Source organism: Serpula lacrymans (assembly GCF_000218685.1).
Source record: "Serpula lacrymans var. lacrymans S7.9 unplaced genomic scaffold SERLAscaffold_11, whole genome shotgun sequence".
Taxonomy (NCBI): domain Eukaryota; kingdom Fungi; phylum Basidiomycota; class Agaricomycetes; order Boletales; family Serpulaceae; genus Serpula; species Serpula lacrymans.
Window position 1 is genome coordinate 1,186,580 of NW_006763300.1, and position 19,616 is coordinate 1,206,195.

General features: G+C 47.7%; 7 protein-coding genes across 7 annotated transcripts; 6 read left to right on the forward strand and 1 right to left on the reverse strand.

Moving 5' to 3' along the window:
* Nucleotides 1–140: 140 nt before the first annotated feature.
* SERLADRAFT_474743 (uncharacterized protein) lies at nt 141–2,150 on the forward strand (the record flags this gene model as incomplete). Its single annotated transcript, XM_007321542.1, has 6 exons — nt 141–386; nt 440–550; nt 616–1,126; nt 1,178–1,325; nt 1,381–1,598; nt 1,732–2,150. The coding sequence occupies 6 exons, from the start codon at nt 236–238 to the stop codon at nt 1,931–1,933; spliced, it is 1,341 nt and encodes a 446-aa protein (XP_007321604.1).
* Nucleotides 2,151–2,277: 127 nt separating this feature from the next.
* Nucleotides 2,278–4,331, forward strand: SERLADRAFT_474746 (uncharacterized protein; the record flags this gene model as incomplete). The annotated part of the gene is made up of 7 exons (XM_007321543.1): nt 2,278–2,534; nt 2,662–2,859; nt 2,936–3,103; nt 3,175–3,194; nt 3,254–3,395; nt 3,451–3,534; nt 3,588–4,331. 7 exons carry the CDS (start codon nt 2,436–2,438, stop codon nt 4,071–4,073), a joined length of 1,197 nt encoding a protein of 398 aa, XP_007321605.1.
* A 254-nt stretch (nt 4,332–4,585) lies between these two features.
* SERLADRAFT_441052 (uncharacterized protein) lies at nt 4,586–4,890 on the forward strand (the record flags this gene model as incomplete). Its single annotated transcript, XM_007321544.1, has 2 exons — nt 4,586–4,767; nt 4,818–4,890. 2 exons carry the CDS (start codon nt 4,586–4,588, stop codon nt 4,888–4,890), a joined length of 255 nt encoding a protein of 84 aa, XP_007321606.1.
* Nucleotides 4,891–5,046: 156 nt separating this feature from the next.
* On the reverse strand, nt 5,047–5,648 carry SERLADRAFT_474747 (uncharacterized protein; the record flags this gene model as incomplete). The annotated part of the gene is made up of 3 exons (XM_007321545.1): nt 5,047–5,218; nt 5,279–5,419; nt 5,478–5,648. 3 exons carry the CDS (start codon nt 5,641–5,643, stop codon nt 5,127–5,129), a joined length of 399 nt encoding a protein of 132 aa, XP_007321607.1.
* Nucleotides 5,649–9,167: 3,519 nt separating this feature from the next.
* SERLADRAFT_363007 (uncharacterized protein) lies at nt 9,168–12,496 on the forward strand (the record flags this gene model as incomplete). Its single annotated transcript, XM_007321546.1, has 11 exons — nt 9,168–9,269; nt 9,319–9,419; nt 9,469–9,795; nt 9,845–9,957; nt 10,017–10,533; nt 10,583–10,870; nt 10,931–10,950; nt 11,000–11,255; nt 11,320–11,799; nt 11,853–12,110; nt 12,211–12,496. The coding sequence occupies 11 exons, from the start codon at nt 9,242–9,244 to the stop codon at nt 12,430–12,432; spliced, it is 2,610 nt and encodes an 869-aa protein (XP_007321608.1).
* A 491-nt stretch (nt 12,497–12,987) lies between these two features.
* SERLADRAFT_451826 (uncharacterized protein) lies at nt 12,988–16,599 on the forward strand (the record flags this gene model as incomplete). The annotated part of the gene is made up of 6 exons (XM_007321547.1): nt 12,988–13,841; nt 13,895–14,886; nt 14,937–15,685; nt 15,741–15,960; nt 16,014–16,125; nt 16,180–16,599. 6 exons carry the CDS (start codon nt 12,988–12,990, stop codon nt 16,418–16,420), a joined length of 3,168 nt encoding a protein of 1,055 aa, XP_007321609.1.
* Nucleotides 16,600–16,807: 208 nt separating this feature from the next.
* SERLADRAFT_397266 (uncharacterized protein) lies at nt 16,808–18,508 on the forward strand (the record flags this gene model as incomplete). The annotated part of the gene is made up of 11 exons (XM_007321548.1): nt 16,808–16,958; nt 17,010–17,035; nt 17,088–17,100; nt 17,159–17,183; nt 17,236–17,296; nt 17,356–17,548; nt 17,639–17,720; nt 17,769–17,820; nt 17,878–17,955; nt 18,010–18,086; nt 18,144–18,508. The coding sequence occupies 11 exons, from the start codon at nt 16,831–16,833 to the stop codon at nt 18,282–18,284; spliced, it is 876 nt and encodes a 291-aa protein (XP_007321610.1).
* Between the last annotated feature and the right edge of the window lie 1,108 nt (nt 18,509–19,616).

Sequence of the window (19,616 nt, forward strand, 5' to 3'; positions counted from 1 at the left end):
GGCCCACAGGCGTGGCATTACATTCAGGTTGTTGCAAGAAAAGGAAGATAGAGCTTGGATGAGTTTAATCATGTGATCTAGAGGCCTTTGCACAACAGAGCACAACAAACGCCCAAAATAGCACACTGGATTGACGTGGAGGCCAGCGCTGCGGTTACTACTACCAGACAGCAATTCTCAGTATTACCATTCACGACTGGTCTGGTAATATTTAATCTCCAAAAAGTTGTACACCATGCGTCTGTTCAGCTCGACGCTCCTTTTCCCCTTGGTCGCTCTCGCCAGGCTCGTAGCAGCTAAATCCAGCTCTGGCGACTCCGTTCTTGTCTTGTTAGACCCGTCTCTTGAGAAAGAAAACTTTTCGATATTCTTCAATGGCTTAGAACGTGAGTCTAAATGCTTCCTATATTCTCTGAATTTGGTACTACTTGAGTCGCAGAGCGAGGCTACGCCCTCACTTTCCGCGCTCCAAAAGACGCTGAACCCGCTATTGCTGAATATGACGTGCCATCGTTCTCGCATGTTATTCTGTTTACTCCAGAATCCAAGTGTAAGTGTGTTTATCTTGACGGTGTTATATGTATTAAGCTACATAAAATCTCTCCAAACCTCTAGCCTATGCCCAGGACGTCACCCCACAATCCCTTGTTGGTTTGCTTTCTCAGAACACCAATCTCTTGATTGCCATGTCTCCCAAACAAACACTCCTCACTTCCCTTGCGGCTGAGTTCTCGCTCATCCTTCCACCTCCGGGCACACCACTCATATCTCATCATCCTGCACGTGCTGAGCCGCCCACAGTTATTCCCGTAGCTGTTCCACAATCACCTCTGGTTAGACCAGGTACACCACCCGTGTGGTTCTCTGGTGTACCTCATGCTCTCAATACAAACCCCAACTTGGTTCCTATCCTCCGTGCACCATCTGAAAGTTTCGCGGCCGATTCGAATGACGATTCTGGAGCTTCCATGCTTGTCGACGCCACCGAAAAGGGGGGTGAGGGCCTGTGGGCCGGAAGTCAAATGGATTTAGTTACAGGGTTCCAGACTAGCCACAATACACGCGTTGTGTTTGCGGGTGGTGTTGAACTCTTCAGCGATGAATTTACTAAGAAGGAACTACCAAAGTATTTTTAATTTGTTTTGGTGTGTTGGTGGTTACTCATCATTGCCTGCAGTGGAAAGCCCTCTGGTAATGCGCAATTTGCCAGGGACGTGGTAAACTGGGTATTCCAAGAGTCACTCGCTTTGCGTATTGACCATACAACCCATCACCGCGTAAACGAAACCGTTCCGGGCGAATTTTACACCACCAACGACCAAATTGTAAGTACTTTTGTAGCTTGCTTCCTAGATCAGGCATTAAATTTATCTTGCACAGGTTTACACCGCGCATATATCTGCTTACAATCCTCGTACTTCGTCCTGGGAGCCTTTTTCTGGCCTGACTGACTTGCAACTTGAATTTACTATGCTCGACCCACATGTGCGCATCGCTCTTCCACCTGTCGCTGGATCGCCTGGAATATATGAAGTGCAATTCAGGGCTCCTGATCGCCATGGTGTATTCAAGTTTGTAGTCGACTGGCGCAGACGAGGGTGAGTCTCTCATACCATTTTCTGGATTTCGCACTTTTCTGCAAGTACGGCAATCCGTAAATGGATCTTTTTTTTTTTTTTTACTTCTGCTTCATCTTGAACATCTATTAATTTTTATTGTTTTTGTGGGCAGTTATACGTATCTTCAGAGCTCGACCACCGTGCCTGTTGTTCCGCCCCGTCACAACGAATATCCTCGCTTCTTGAGCGCCGCCTGGCCGTACTATGCAGGCGCTATGAGTACCAGCGCTGGATTCATACTATTTGCAGCCTTATGGCTTGCTGGTGATGTGAAGGGTGAGCGGAAGGTGAAAAAGGGCACCAAAACAGAGTAATTGGAAGCTGCAAGTCAAAATATATTCATTCTTGAATTGATGCGCTCGTCATGATAGTCCGAGATGTTCGTTCTATGCACTGTACTTAGCGCACTGGTCTGAATGACGATACCCGGACCAAGAATTGCATCATTTTCGCTGTAGATGTTTTTTTATACAGCGTCTATTAGCAACATGGATTTCGTATTTTATGATCACTTGATTAGGTTCCGTCAGTCAATTGGACATATGGAAGCTTTGCCACTAAACTGTTTTGAAAATGTGGAATGGCGGCTGGTAGATGGCAAGTGCACATATCGGGACCTGCCATGGACAAACCCAGGGCCACAAATTTGAATGACACTGATTATGTAGTCTAGTATGTCTCGTACTGCTTATCCGTAATTTTGTATTCCACATCCCATCCACATCTATCATACAATCCATTTTTATAGGTAACGGCTTTCTGTCCCCTTAGACTGCCTCAGGACGTTATCAAGGGGTTTTATTTCATCTGGCCTGCATGTCGACAATCAATGTCGACGCGTATTATGGACCCGAGCTCGTAGAATTTTGGGCACACAAATACAAGAAGGTCAAGGAGGAATTCGAGGAGCATAAGGTATGTCCTTGACCAGGATATCACGGTTGCGCCTGCTAGACGTGCAATGCGAATTCTGCCCGGTCCATCCTTTTACATCCTGCCGTTTCCATTCACCGCGATATCGGACTAAATCAAAACTGGACAGAGAGCTACAGAAACAGCGCGCAAGGCTCAGCTGTCAGCTGAATACGCTGAACTCCTCACCCTCGTCCGTGGGTTACACAACGGTGCAGAGGAAGCTTCAATCGTGCGGCGGAAACTAGAGCTGGTAGAGAGGGAGAAAGTTGATCTAACAGCTCGTATGGCCAATGTGGAAGCAGAACGAACCGCGCTTGCCCAACAGGTATGTATCCTTATGTTAAATCGCTTAACTGCTTGAGGCTTTGCCAGCTCAAAGCGGACCGTGAAACATATCACAGATACAACTATGTGTTGCACAAGCATCTGCTTTTGCAGCTGAGGCGGACCAGCATCGACGCAACTCACTATCGTTGCTCTTCCCACCTGTTTCCTTCGTTGACCCAAATTTTGAGCCTTCACCGCTACTCTTCACGAATCCAACGGACATAATATCATCCCTCGAGCCGGTAAGTGCATCTACATGCAGTTTTCAACTCATTGACCGACGGATGATCCGTTCGTGATGAGCGGTGTATAGCATTTTTCCGAGGGTAATCGGTAGGCTTTCGACTTATATTCATATCTGATGACTGAATAATTGGTGGTGCTGTATGTAGGCTATATTTCCTTCCTCGACCTCCTGCTTGTATGCCCCTTCGTGTACCTGCGTGTGGACAGCCTGGTTATTGGTTTTACCCGAATTATATTCTATCGGAAGATACCGAGTTCGACTTGGTGGTTGAAGGACGCCCAGGAGAGGTAAATCCATTCAATAGCTTTCGGAGCCTGTGTGCTCACCAAAAGTTTTATGAAGTGGTCTTACCTTGGTAACTATGTTACTGCTTTATTTCCGGGAGGCGAGATGAAGATATCCGAATGGATGAATCTTGATGAGCAGGTACTTATATTAATTCATTAAAATGTCTCTAAGAAGCCTCACTCGTAAATCAGACGAAGATGACACATTGCTCGCGTGTTGCTACTGAGAACTCGGGCCTCCCTGCTGGGCAGAGTCCGTCGTACCCAGACCAAATCACAGTGAAACGGAGATACGAGCTTGGTGAATGGCGTGTTCCTTGTTACAGCCTTCGTTGCGTCGGTTTTAATATGCCACTGTATGAGGCTCTTCATGTCGCCGCGACAAAGGTAATGAGCGCGGAAAATGCTAACACGGAGGCTGAAAGTGGGAGTGCGGATTCTCAGAGTGCTCCGGCAAAGCCACAGACTGTGGTGTCACCGACGTTACAGATCAGGATGTTCTCCCCACAGGCTGCCCCAAGGTCGTCCACTGGTACTGGCGGAGGGAAAAGGCGGCGGACCAGCACGCAAAGAAGTGGCTCTTCAAGCGCAGAAGACCTCAGCTTGGAGGGGACCAAGAAGAGGACACGTACTTTCAAGGTTGGGAACATCGTCGAGGAGAAAACCAGAATCGGCTAGCACCCAATATACGTGAAAGTCCATTCGCCTTCTATCACACCTATCCTTGGTGAAACATTATTATCATATCAGTTACAGTAATTCCTTGGAATATTTTTCGAGACCTCTCGTATTCCTGTCGATGTTTTCGCGTTGTTCCGCTCTTTTGTACTGACCTCCTATCCTTACTATAGAGTACTAATGGCCATGTTATATCACATCGCACAGTAAATATTTGCAAGCTAATACCTGAATGTAGGATCTAGTGTCAATCTACCCCAATTTTGGACTCCTAAGCTTAAAACTCCAAAAACAAAAAGCAAAGATCTTCATCAAGAAGACGCGTCGCGTGGCCCTACTCACGTGTGTCTGATCCTTTACTCCTAATCAGGCTGAGCTCCCATTACTTATAGGGTGGTTCCCTCCCGGAATACCTCGCTCTATTCTTATAGGCTCTTTAATGTCTCCAAACTTATTTAAGACATCCTACATTTTTTAGAATTTCGCTGTAAAGCCCCTTCATTTCAAAAACCATGGGAAACAACAACTCAAACGACGTCGATGCTGCCTACCTCATGGGAAGGGACAAACTCCAGCAATTGGCTAATGCAGCGGTGAAAGACGACAGTCTCTATATTGCATTATGGAACAGCATACTGTGCACCGTCTTTCCCGCATCTAAAGAATTCTTGGTATCGCCATGTGCTCGCACTAGGTGCGTTCACGTCTCCCTGCTCTGTGCCTTTTAACTTATATCATCCACAGGGAATCAATGCCATATTTCATCGTGGACAAGGTCGACCCCGCCAATCCTACGACTAGGCAAATATCGACTTAGCCAGTTCAGTCTAACAAAAGCGAGACGTAAATAATTTAGCGATACAGATAGTTGAAGTCACATGATCAGTTCACACTCATTATGAAACGTTGTGTGGCCCCTACTTGATAGCATGAAGATAAAGCCATCATATTTACAGCGTTTTGACATGTCTATATACATAAGTCACCATGCTTTTGTACAATGCTCGCACCACTTGACCCTCTTCACCTCGCAGTTGTAACTTATGTTGTTACTTATGCGAGATCAGCGAAACCAACACGGTTCTTAGCCAAGTCGAAAACGGTGTAGACGTTGGCGAGGAAAACATCGCCAACAATCCAGAAGGCTATACGTTTCGTGTCAGTAAATTCTCAAAATGCCCTACGCGTTGCATAGCACCACTCACATTCGCCAGAGGAACCGACGATACCACCAACACAGTCGGAAGAGCCAGAGGAAACTTGACCGAGGTTGAAAGTGCTGGAAGAGATGGGGAAAGACTTGCCACCGAAGGTCAGACTGACGCTAGGGACATCGTTGCAAGGGACTGGGCACGCAATAGTATCAGACCACAATCAATCTAAGGGATAAGAGTAACTGCTCACAAGTGTAATAGCCTTCGCCGACAGTGTTCGAGGCATCTTGACCACCAATTGCTTCGTAGAGCTGAGCGACGCTCTCGGTGTCACCAACAACGAGAGTAGTTCCGGTGTCGACGATGGAGTCGACGTTGGAGAGAACGGACTGGCCGCCACCGTTGACGGCGTCCATGGTAACTTGCCAGTATCCCTAGCGGAGATTGGAGTCAGTCATTTGTAGTGCTTTAATGCTAAATCAAACTAACCTGTTGGGTGACATCGGCGTAGGAGAAGTCGCCAGTGTAGAGGCTAGAGTCAGTACCACCAATGTAAAGCTCGGAGCCGGAAGTGGCAAGTTTGAAGGCGAAGACAGATTCATCAGTCTTGCCCTCGGAGACGAGAGTCTGGAAAACGGGAGGGGCATCGTAGTCCGAGATGGACTGGTAGGCCATGCCCATCAACCCATCAGGAGGGAACTCGGAACTGGAGAATCCAGTGGAGTACTGGCTAGCAGCGCCGAGGGTTTGTTTAGTAGCCTGAATAGAAATGTGGATATGTCAGGCAACTATCGCAAATGTAATGACAAAAACCATACAGTGAGGCCGGCAATCGACACTGTGTCAGAGTACTGCTCGCCCTGCACGGTAGAGCCATCTCCGTAGGCGAGGCTGAAGGACTGGCCTAAATCCGATGAGGTGGAGCTTGAGTCAGGGTCGTAGGCAGTGTGGCCTGAGCAATTCTCTTCACAGTTGGGGCCAGGCAAAAACAAGTCGCTGCTTCCAGTGTCGAAGTCAACTTCAGAAGACAGTTCCAATGAGTGACTTTAGCGCACGGAAGAAACGGGCTAATAATTACCGGTGTATTTGACGGCGGGGGTTCCGACAGAAATGGTTCCCTGCCAGAGCTCGCTGCTGTCGTCAGTCAGAGGGTCACTGCCAGACCCACGTTTTGCGACCTTCTTAGCATTGGGGTGAGGAGCACCAGTGTTCTTCTCGTAGATCTGGAAACCACGGTCGATTTTGCTATAAAGGTAGTGAAAGAAACGTCAGTACGAGAAATAATATGAACACTAGATAACATACGCCATAGTGCTCGCAACGTGGGATTTCAAAGCAGTGATGTTGACTACGCCATCCTTGTCAGCCAGGTTAGAACGCTTGGTGAGAGGGATTTTGATAGCGTTCTTGGTAGCGGGCTGTGGAGCAGCAGCGACCAGGAATGGGAGAGCAGCGATGACAGTGGCAAGAGTGAAACGCATTTCGAACAGATAACAAAAGCAGAGAAGTATGTAAGTGGCCGGTGGTTGCTGGAGAGAGACCACAGAAACGTTCTGGCTTTATAGGGAGCCATAAGCACTTTATTCTTATCACGGGAACGAAAAGTTGTGACACTGTCAAGCCCGCTAGGCAAGATGAGCATATGGTCGCTGTCTAAACGGCTATAGACAGCATGGATCAGCTGTGAATCAGAGTTTTCGACGTTACCGCGTGTAGAACCTTCCGAGGGAGAACCGCGTTCTAATTGCTGCTCGATCTTTGATAAAATTTAGCTATCTTATAAAATGATTAGTGCTGTCTGACGCGAATAAGTATAATGTTGCACTGGCTCAGGATTTCCAGAAACACAAAATGACTGGAAGACCACTGGGAGTCACTATATTCAAGTAATAGTATTTTCGTGAGTGAGGTGAGATAACAGACGGTAACAAATTGAAGAACCAAAGAAAAACTCAGCGAAACTGTCTTGCCATTGTTTATGCTTGTTGTCCAATAGCTTGGCCTAGGGTGCACGTGCAACGGCCCAGACAATCAACTCCCTTGACAATGACAATGTTATCGGTGCAGCTACATGGGATTCCAAGTGATCATCGCCCCTCGAAACAGCCAGTGCCACGAAGCATTGAACCATTCAATGTGACCCATCAGTCATACAGCGCCACGAGGATCCCAAGACCGAAGTGTATGCCTCAGATAGCTTCATGATGTCACACACTATGTATTCTTCATGGGGTTTTCTATGCCAGACCTCAGATTGAAGTGGGCTCGCGTGTAGACAATGGCTTCGACGAAGTAAACCATGTGTAGAATTATTACAATATATCGATCGACTATCATCGATGTTTGAATTAGGTCAGCAAGGGAGACTATTGTGTAGAATGGAATTGAATAGCAGCGTCGAAGCGCGGGGATATCGTGTGACGATGCAGCAGTCCCTTTTTTGCAGCATGAGGTGCGTCGAATTCTGTTCTAAAGAAAAGGCGCCCTTGTACGTACGCGGTGCGTATGGACTTCTGCCTCTCATCCTGTTATCCTCCTCATATGTCCTCAGAATCTCTGCCAGAAGATATTCCAGAACTACTGGATCCGGGTCCTCGGCTTTCGATAGCCGTCTGATACCGCAGATATCGCCCGCTCGTGATTTGCAGTTGCGTTGCACAAGAATACGCGCTTCCTAGCTATTTCTCACAGGCAGACGCAGCTATCTTTCCATGTGCAACCGCCCGACAAACGCCTTGAGGTGCACGTATGTGTTTAAATTTATGTTCCGTGCCGGTGGGTGCACTGATTCATTGAAAGTTCCCAGATGCTGTCCGTCGTCTTGTAGGGAGTTGGCTTGTTTTGCTCGACGTGTATGTTTTGTGCCGTACCGCACTGATCCACAGCAAGCTCCCAGGTATTGTTTGTCTTGTATACAAGTTAGCTTGTTCTACTCGAATCCGCAACCGGAAATCATGAAGAGGGGACGCTCCAGGTGTTACGCCAAAGATCGTTGTATTTGCTGGATATGTTACTGGAAAGAAGCTACGAGATTTGAAGGATACAGGTTTCGAGGTTTCGTTTGTAACAAGGATGTCCTTCCATACACACCCGAGTGCAAAACCAAGCCAGTTTTACAAGAAGCGAATGCTTACCTTGAGATGAGGAATCAACATTACCTACCGGTACCCCTAGTACTAGACAGTTGAAAGCGTGAAACGAAAGACGGTATGCGAATACGACATGAGTTTCAGCAACGCAACGGCCGCAGCTAACGATTAAGGTGTAAGAGAGAACTCCACCCTGGTGCCAACTTGACTTCTTTTGAGCAAGCTGACCTGTGACACCCAGTGAACACGCATTCCTACCCGAACATCGCACTGGTCGATAATGATACACGTCCACTTCCTCCTTGCACAGAGCTTCGAGGTTTGTGATGCAGCCCCCCAGGCGATAGCAGTCAAGTCGTAAACAACCCTTCGCCTTTTAATCGAAGTATTTATCAAGAGCACACGCCTATTCCATAGCTGTGTGCTATTTCAGCCCACGGCCTGACTTTACCCGTAATTTGCTTGATTGTAGTGACCTCTAATGAACGTTTATGAACCCCTGTAAGTACGCCATGTGTTCAGGCCAGTCCTGTATTAGGGCTCACTTCAAGTTGGAAGTGTCCACGCTCCGTCGTCCCGAGTATTTATTTACTCCAAGTCGTAACGTCAAGTTCTGGAATTTCTTACGCAAAAATGTTCATATAGGACAACAAAAATGAGATGGAATTGTCGAGCTAGGTATTTGACTTCGAATTGTGCATGGCTAAGAATTCGAAAGCTTGTAAGTAAGGTTACGGGAGTAAGAATGGATCGGAAGATACCGAAACCAGCCACAAAAGGACCATACAAGTGCAAACAAGCAGTCATTCGTCAAGCCGAACATCAAGAAACTTTGGTGCTCTCAACTTATTCTGTTTCTTCAGCCAATCTATTGCCCAGTCATATTCAGTAACAGCTTAATACCCTTCAAAGTGAAGAATATTAGATGGGGGACGAATATCCCACCCTGTTCCGTGAGCTTTTACTAGGTAGCTCGTGCTTCACGTGTTGACTTGTATCTAGGTTCGGAGCAGATGAGCTTAGTGCAGCTCTATGTTCCTACGGAAGTAGCACATGATACGACTGCAGAGTTGGGAGAACGTGGAAATGTTCAATTCAAAGATGTGAGTATCACCTTATCACGATGTTCTTGACCTAACTATTTTGCCATAGTTAAACCCCAATGTCACTCCTTTCCAACGTTCGTTCGTTGGTGAAATTCGCCGCATCGAAGACATGGCTCGGAGAGTTCGTTTCTTTTCGTCGCAAATTGAGATGGAAAAGGATGTTATACCCATCCGACCCTTATACGACTGTGCTCCTCTGATTACGGTCGGACCTCGTGCTGCGCAAACCATGGACGAACTCAACGTTACGCTAGCAGAGCATGAATCACGTCTTTTGAGGATGAATGATAGTTATAAGAATTTCAGCGAGAAAACGAAAGAGCTGGTTGAGGCACGACATGTCCTTAGAGAGACTGCCGTCTTCTTTCAACGGGTACGTAAATTTTTTCAAAGACTAGCAAATATACTGAACTCTTCCGCAGGCTGAAGACCAACATGCAGATATTAGGACTTCATATGATGATAGCTCTGCTCCACTACTTCAGCACGATGACAGCGAAAATCAGTATTCTGCTCCCGTCCAATTTGACCTCGAGTGATTAACTTTTTTTAATTTGCTTTTACGTGTCTTGTCATGCTCAAGGTATACAATAGGTTCGTCGCGGGAACAATTGACCGTACCAGGATATCGACTTTCGAACGTGTTCTTTGGCGTGTGCTTCGTGGTAACCTCTACATGAATCACACCGATATTGCTGAACCATTCCTTGACCCTGCCACCGGGGCCGAGACGCGGAAGAATGTCTTCATCATCTTTGCTCACGGCGAGGTGCTTTTGGCGAAGATTCGTAAGGTTGCCGAATCGATGGGTGCGACTATATACCCGATCGATGCTAATGCAGACAAGCGCTCCGATTCGCTCCGAGAAGTTACAGCACGTCTTGAAGATCTCCAGACTGTTCTCTACAATACTGGTATGAACAGGCGCAGTCAGCTGGTAACCATTGGAGAAAGTTTAGCGAGCTGGCAAGACGTAGTGAAGAAGGAAAAACTCATATACGAAACCATGAACCTCTTCAACTACGACGTGAGGAGGAAGACCCTGGTTGCTGAAGGCTGGTGCCCTACCAGAGATATCACAGAAATCCAAATGGCTCTGAGACGTGCCACAGTATGTCATTCTATCTTGGTATCCTTCCTCTCTAATATGAAATAAATAGGAGGATTCGGGAACTAGTGTTGTCCCTATCTTGCAAGAACTTCGGACGAACAAGGCGTCACCGACCTACAATCGCACCAATAAGTTTACCGAAGGTTTCCAGTCAATTATGGACAGTTATGGAATTGCAAGCTACCAAGAAGTCAATCCAGGGCTCTTTGCGGTAATAACATTCCCTTTCTTGTTCGCAGTCATGTTTGGCGATATTGGGCATGGATTCATCATTTTCCTTGCTGCGCTCTATATGATCATCAAAGAAAGGCAATGGGCAAAGGCCGATTTAGGAGAGGTAAGTAGTTGAAACGTTTACACCTGAGAAGAAGCAAGAGTTGACCACTGTCTTGGATAGATTATTGGACAGTTCTTTTAGTGAGTTTGATGCATGCTCTGTCAAGGCCCATCAACTGATTGTTCGCAGCGGACGATACATCATCCTCATGATGGGGTTGTTCTCGATGTACACGGGTTTAATGTATAATGACATCTTCTCGAAATCCCTTCATATCTGGCATTCTGGGTGGGACTTCCCTGAAGGAAATGGGACGGTTGTTGCAGTTTCCAATGGCCATGTCTATCCGTTTGGTCTAGACCCAGGCTGGCATGGAGCAGACAATGGCTTGGTGTTCACAAACTCCTACAAGATGAAGATGTCGGTGGTTTTGGGTGTCATTCACGTGAGTATACTTTTCTCCTATCGAAGTCTGAAGAATTATGCCTCATTTTACTTTTTCACTACAGATGACATTCGCCTTATGTCTACAAGTGCCTAACCATATTCGGTTCAAACGCTCCTTTGACATCGTCACCAATTTCATCCCGCAAATGATCTTTTTACAATCGATCTTCGGTTATCTCGTTGTTTGCATCTTGTACAAGTGGTCGATCGATTGGTCCACTAGATCGACTGAACCCCCTTCGTTGCTGAACATGTTGATCGCAATGTTCTTATCGCCCGGAACCATTGATCCCCAGACGCAGCTGTATCCAGGCCAAGGATTCATCCAAGTCGTGCTTGTCTTGCTTGCTATGATTTGTGTACCGTGGATGTTGTGCATGAAGCCATATCTCCAATGGAAGGAGATGAAGAAGATTCAGGGTCAAGGTTATGTCGGCTTGGGCCAACACGATGGTATGCCTCGCGATAGCTCAGATGACGTCTTAGAAGGCGAAGAAGAAGGCAATGGTAGAGCTGTCGTAGAGGAAATGGATGAAGAACATGTAAGTGATCGGGATATTTGATTCGCGATGCAGAGCTCTAACTGCGTGTTTAGGAGCACCACGACTTCGGCGAGGTTGTGATACACCAAGTTATTCACACTATTGAATTTTGCCTCGGGTGTATTTCCCATACTGCTTCTTACCTTCGTCTATGGGCGCTCTCTTTGGCTCATGCTCAGCTTTCTGAGGTATTGTGGGACATGACTCTCGCTGGTTTCCTTGAGCCATCTGGAATTACGGGAATTATTGCCCTCGTGGTTATGGTCGTGTTCTGGTTCTCGCTGACGGTGTTTATCTTGTGTGTCATGGAGGTGCGTATCCCTTAAACGTGCAGTCCGTGCACATCAGCATGCCCCTTTCATTGACCCCTTTCTTTTGCACTTGTGATTTTTCCTCGCATTTGCAATGCAGGGTCTCTCTGCGTTTTTGCATGCGGTGCGTCTGCATTGGGTAGAAGCGAACAGCAAGCACTACGAAGGTGGAGGCTATGTAAGTGACACGCTGCAGCGCCCCGTTCGGGGATTCTTCGATACAAATATTTTTGAACGTGGAATACGCATGCTGATGGTTTACCCCCTTATCCAGGCCTTTACGCCGCTAAGCTTTGCGAAATTGGACGAGAAGGATTCCTGAGGGGGGTTTCGTCCTGTAGTTCTGTCATGTTGCTCTTGCCTATTCTGAAATATAGCGAGGTTTCACGCAGTGCTGGCATGCCTGAAACAGCATGGACGTTAGCGGAATGTGGGGTAAAATATTAGGGCAGTACCCCACATCGAGTAAGGCGGCGTATATGTAAGATGATAAGATCAGCAACTTTGCGGTGCAAATTGTTGTGCCGTGACCGCTGACAACGGCTAGCACGAAATTTTCTGAACTCCGCTTAACAAGGTTTTTATAATCAAAGGCACCGCAACGGTTATCGCTTTCCTCAGCTTCCTTTTCACCATTTTCTTGCTCCTCATTTCACAAATAGAGGTCCGTTTTCTTCATTTCCCAGTCCGAATATTTGCTGATAACCCCCCAGGCTTTTTGCCAACCGTAGATATAGAGCGTCCTTGTTCCTTGCTAGCCTTTGTTTGCATAATCGAACGTAGAAGAAAACTACATCCACGACTCTAGTTTCAAGGTGAGCTCACCATCCCATATCTTGGCGACGTTACATACTGATTTATCGCCTAGATTTCAGAAATGCCTGCTATTGCTACTTCCGCTGTTGCAACTCCCTCTCCTGCCTCTCTCAAGGGCGCCATCGATGGACAAGTCGATGTCGCATCTCTCTTTGTCGCTGACAAGGCTACTCGCGATTCTGCTGCTCAGCTCTTGGCTTCTGCCGCCCAAAAAGATGGCCCTGCGGCCTTCACCGCCGTAGGCTTCGCCGAAGCCACTCTCAAAGCTCTCGCTGACAAAAAATCGCCTGCCGCTCGTGAAGGCGCCGCCTCTGCTATCACCGTACTCGCAAAGGGCGGTGCAACCAAGGCTCTTGAACCAATCTTCATCGATTCTGGTCTTTACGATGCTCTCATTGACACTTTTGCCGATAAAATGCCCGCTGTCCGCGACTCTGCTGTCGGGGCTGTCCGGGAGTTCGTTGCAACCATGAACCCATGGGCTGCTGCTCTTATTCTTCCTGCACTTCTTCACCAAATAAAAACCGCCGGTAAATGGCAAATCAAGACCGGCTCTCTTATCGTTTTAAATCAGCTCGTCGTTAGCGCTCCCATCCAGACCGCTGGTCTCATGCCCGACATTGTCCCAGTTCTTGCCGAAGCTATCTGGGATACTAAGGCCGATGTGAAGAAAGCTGCTCGCGATTCGCTTACAAAGGCTACTGCATTGGTTTCCAACAAGGACATAGAACGCTTTATTCCGGCTCTTATCAAGGCTTTAATCAACCCTGTCGAAGAGGTTCCGAATACTATTCTGCTCCTCTCGGCTACCACATTCGTTTCTGAAGTAGATTCAGCTACTCTATCTTTAATGGTCCCCCTTTTGTCTCGTGGTCTTTCCGAGAAGCTGACCGCCACCAAGCGTAAGGTCGCAGTGTGAGTGCATTTTTTCACATATATTATTCAATATCTCATATTTTTATTGGCAGTATTGTTGACAACATGGCGAAACTGGTCGACTCTCACGTGACTGTCCGTCCCTTCCTGCCCAAACTTTTGCCCGGTCTCCTCAAGGTGGAAACCACTATTGGTGACCCGGAGGCTCGTGGTGTTGTTGGCAAGGCGATCGCAACTCTCCGTCAAATTGGACAGGTTCCTGAAGGTGACGGCTCTGACCTGCCTCCTTTGAAATTCGCCGAGGCTCCTCAGCTCGCTCAGTCGCTTGCTTCGGTATACAAGAAGGCTGGTGGTGCTCCTCCCTCCACCACGGATGTGACGACCGTCTACGTATCCCGCTTGGCGACTAATCTCGTCAACGGTAAAAACTTCGATGTCCCCGAGTGGGATACCCTTGCACCTTACCTCGCTTTCCTCGCCTCTTCCCCCGAGCCCATTTCTATTGCTAGGGAGTGGGTCGTTCGCTCTGCAACTGAGGACTCTGGTGACGATGATGTCCCTGAAGACGAGGAGGAAGGCGAAGACCTTTGCAACTGCCAATTCTCCCTTGCTTACGGTGCCAAAATCTTGCTCAACACTGCCACTCTCCGTTTGAAGCGTGGTCACCGTTACGGTCTCTGTGGAAAGAACGGTACCGGAAAGTCCACTTTGATGCGTGCTATCACGAACGGTCAGGTTGAGGGTTTCCCCTCTCCCGATGAGGTCCGCACTTTCTACGTCGAGCATGACATTGACGGTAGCGAGGCAGACACCTCTGTGCTCCAATTCATCCTTTCTGACCAACGTATTTTGGCCGAGGAAGCCGAGGTCATCGACACCTTGGCATCGGTTGGTTTCAGTGACGAGCGTCAGAAGGATGCCATCGGCAGCCTTTCAGGTGGTTGGAAAATGAAGCTTGCACTTGCCAGGGCTATGTTGTTCAAGGCCGACATTCTCTTGCTCGATGAGCCCACTAACCATTTGGATGTTGTAAACGTTGCTTGGTTGGAGAACTACCTTGTCGGTCTCAAGACCTGCACTTCCAGTATGTTTTATCTTTTGCTGTTGTTTCGATATGCTTACATTCGCTGTTAGTTATCGTCTCCCACGACTCCAGTTTCCTCAACAACACTATCACCGACGTCCTCCACTTGAACCGCTTCAAGGTTAAGCGCTACAGGGGTAACCTCGAATCTTTCGTTAAGCAGGTCCCTGAGGCCAAATCATATTACACTTTGGAGGCCGCTGAGGACTACAGGTTCAAGCTCCCTGATCCCCCTCTCCTTGAGGGTGTCAAGACTAAGGAGAAGAGTTTGCTCAAGATGCGTAAAGTCGGCTTCCAGTACCCCACGCAGGCTGTCCAACAGCTTTATGATATCACTCTTCAAGTTTCGTTGTCCTCTCGTGTTGCCGTCCTCGGTCCTAACGGTTCCGGTAAATCGACTCTCGTCAAGCTCTTGATCGGTGACATGGAGCCGAACAAGGGTGGTGAGATCTGGAAGCATCCTAACTTGGTCATCGGTTACGTTGCACAACATGCTTTCCACCACATCGATCACCACCTCGATAAGACCCCTCTGGAGTACATGCTTTGGCGATACCAGACTGGTGAGGATTTGGAGGAGATGACCAAGGCTAACCGTCAAATCTCTGAGGAGGAAGCGCAAAAGATGAAGGATGGTGCTGTTGTTGTTATCGAAGGACAGAAGCGATTGATCGACGAAATCATTGCCCGCAAGAAGTTGAAGCAGTCGTACGAGTACGAGGTTTCCTTCAAGAATCTCAGTTCGTCTGAGAACATCTGGCTCCCTCGTGACGATCTCATCAAGCGTGGCTTTGAGAAGGTTTGTGTCCTGTTCATGTTGTTCCACGCATATCTAATACATATATCACAAACAGAAAGTCCTCGAAGTGGACACTCGTGAGGCTCAGCGTCTCGGTCTTCTCCGACCTCTCGTCCGTCGTGAGATCGAGAAGCACTTTGCTGACTTTGGTCTGGAGCCTGAATTCGTCTCGCACAACAGCATGAGGGGTTTGTCTGGTGGTCAGAAGGTCAAGATCGTGCTCGGTGCTGCGACCTGGCGTCGCCCTCACGTCATCTGTTTGGATGAGCCTACTAGTACGTTGAATGATTTGAATTTGTCAGCTATTCGTCCTCATGTTTGATGCTAGACTACCTCGACCGTGAGTCACTTGCCGCCCTTATCGAGGCTTTGAAGGTGTTTGAGGGAGGTGTCCTCGTTATCACCCACAACCGAGACTTCTCGGAGTCGCTGTGCACAGAGTGAGCAGTCATATACTTTGGTGCTGAGGCATTATGTCTGACATTTCATCGCAGAGTCTGGGCCATGCGCGATGGCCGTCTCGAGGCATCAGGCCACAACTGGGTTGAGGGTCAGGGATCCGGGGCCCGTATTGACAAGAAAGCTGGTGAAGAAGATGACACATACGATGCTATGGGTAACAAGATTGAGTCGAAGAAGGCCAAGAAGATTACTGCATCAGAGGCACGGAAGCTTAAGAAGGAGCGTATGGCTCGCAAAAAGAGGGGTGAAGACATTACGGACGATGAACTCTAAGTGCGAGTTGTATGTTTTCTTTTCCCCTACCATTGTTCCTGTTTCACTTTAGGATTTCTGTATGCGCCTCTGTATGTCGTGTTGTTGTTACCATCATGTCTTTCTTATGGTCTGTTGTTTGTACTCTCTTGTTTACTATTACCCTATAATATGATCACGCTCTTCATGACTTCACGAAATTGGCTTGGTGCGAACGGCAGTTAGATTTGCAGCAATGGTGAATCCAAGTGAATGCTGCGATCAAGACGGGAGATGAAGAAGTACACTAGGATCACGTGAAGGCCAAGTTTTAGTGTAAGCCTGAGCTGTGTTGGTTCAGCGAATCGCTGTCTGAAGTTTTCCCGGCTTCTTCTACTAGTACGCACTGGTTTTAAGCTGCGGTTTTTTGCCCTTGTTTACGACCCACAACCATGCCCGCCCTCGATGACTACCACACTTTGTATTCTAGAGATTCCGCCTCATCACTCACCCCCACTCCTACTCAACGTACGACTTTAATTGTTGCCGGCTGTTATATCGTAGCAATCGCGATCCTATGGTGAGCAAATTCACTATAATCCCCACATCCTATTTGACGAGTATATTTCAGGCATGTGCCATTCCTGAGCTGGATAAGTGAGTGTATTCGATCTGTCTTTGCGTTTAAACTAAACTGACCATATGACAGTTTATCCTTTCAAGTATGTTTGGCAATATATTCTGGCGAATAAGAGGTGTACTTAACTTGTCGATTCTCAGATTACTGACCGTCGGCTTTCATGAAGTGAGTTCCGAACCCTTGCTACATTTTCAGACCATGTCATTTTGGATACTAGATGAGCCACGCTATAACCGGCGTTTTGACTTGTGCAACGATTCATTCAGTTGAACTTGATCGTAAGCAAAGGCCAGTTTATTGTTCGAGCGCATATACTCAGGTTATATTCGTCGTGAAGCTGATGAAGGGGGCGAGACGCGCATGTCCGGTGGTATACCATGGATAACTCTTCCCGCAGGGTACCTCGGCTCGTCGCTCATCGGAGCTTGTCTCATAGCATGTGGATTTGATACCAACGCCAGCAAAATTGCCTGTCTGGTGCTCGCAGGATTCTTCCTATTCACCCTCTGGTGGGCCCGAAGAAATTGGCTGTAAGTTCAAGGCCCTGGGAGATTCCTCTTCGACCTCTTCGTCCCTGATGCAGGAGATTAATTATGCTTACGTGATACCCGTTTGTACAGAACGTGGGCCCTGATCGCTGGAATGTCGGGACTCATAGTTCTGTTCTGGTTTGTGGCCGGAGGGGTTGCGCTTCGTTATTTTGTAAGGATGGTTTCAAGGTCAACCTTCCGGTCACTTATAAATCACTAGATTCTTTTCATTGGAGTCATGTCGTGTATGTATGTCCTCTGGGATGTCATAGGTAAGCTCTCAAATGTATCGCCTGCCCAATGCGCTGATATTAATGCCGTCTCATTAGATGATACCGTGGCCCGTAAAGTCAACAATTCGGACGCTTCAGCTTTTGCAAGAATTTGTGGCTGTTTCCCATCTCAAGGTCAGTTTCTTTGAACCTGATGATGATCACTTCATCTAATTCATTCTTTTTAAGTTTGGGGCGTGATCTGGTTGATCATAGCCTTCCTCTTCTTTGCTGCTGGGGTGCTCGTTGGCCTCGTTGCCTTCAAGGTGCGCCTCTTTTAATTTTTTCAATACCTATTTTCAACTCATTGCAAATCAACACAGGAATCAGCCGCAGTACAGAAAGAACAATCAGAACACTTCCTTCCCGTACCTGGATCTAGCAGCGCAATGTCTTCTGTATCAACGTCTGGCTCGCTTGTTTTGTTAACGACCCTCCTCTCGTGTATTGTGTTGAATTTGTAGAAGGGAAGTATTGCAAAGACATTATACCTATCTGGATGTCGTTTTTTCCATGTTGTAGCAAGTGTTGTACTTGTTGTTTTTGCCTGATCTTGAAAGCGGGACATATCTTGTGTTTGATGTCACTAGTGTTCCTTCCTATAGGTTATTACATCCATAACGAACTTGGAGCATTGTATCATAGTTTTATTGGATACTACCTCACATATATAACGTGCAAATACTAGGGAAAGTACATGGTTGAAAACAGAGCGTACATGAACAGCATCCACCCCGCAAATTACAACGGGAATTTTCACCGTGGGTTGACTGTAGAAGGGATCATATATTGTAAACGTCTCCCAGTTCCCTATCTCCGATCATCGTACCCTCTGTCAACGGACATCCTTTTCCTGTCATCCCTTCTTGGGGGTGGAGTGCGTGTCCTATCTCTGCCGTTTCCTCTGTACCGATCTCTTCCGTACCCGTGGCCACGTCCATCTCTGTCCCTCTCCATCGAGTCATCTCTTCTACGCCTTTCAATACCATCCTCCCTGCCATTCGACTCCTTAACACGACCACTCGTACTTCCCCCAAGACGAGAGCGGGGTGGGGGTGAACGCACCGGAGAGCGGTCATGCCTGCGTTCGCGTGAGTAATCCCTCTGTCGATGAGGGGGCGAATCACGTCTTCGAACGTCACGATCACCACGGTACCGGGGAGGGGGGGAAGGAGAAGGTGTAGGAGAGGGGCGGCGGCCACGGCGTGGAGGGGGGGGATCGTCTCTCTCTCTTCTCTTCTCTCCATCCCTCTCTCGTTCGCGGTGCCGGTCTGGTTCTCGCTCTCGATCGTGCCTAGGTGGAGGGCTGGCAGTCCGCCGGCGACGTCGTCTCGAATCTACAGACGATTCCGATTCTGACGCTGAAGGGTCTGAGTCTGATTCGCTGTCCGAGTCCGATGAATCCGAATCCGATGAATCAGAGTCGGCCTCTGAAGACGACTGTTCGAGCATCGCCCGTCTTTGCTCCATAATCAGTCTAGGCGCGTTCTGCCAAGCATATAGTTAAGCACCATACACAACATAGAAAAATCCCAACAGACCTTCAAATACTCTCTCATATCTTCCGTTAGGACACCGAGACCGATACTCGTGAAGTAGTTGATCGAGAACCTCGTGTTTTTTGGGTTGTCCATAGGGAACATGTTTGTGCAAGATCTCTTCACCTCTGGGTCCTTGAAGCGCTCTGCCAGTGTTTTCAGGCCCATGCTCTCCATCATTTCCTGCATCATGATCTTTACGAAAATACGACTACTAGAGGTCGTATCATCCTCATTTATTCTGACGCACTCGAATAC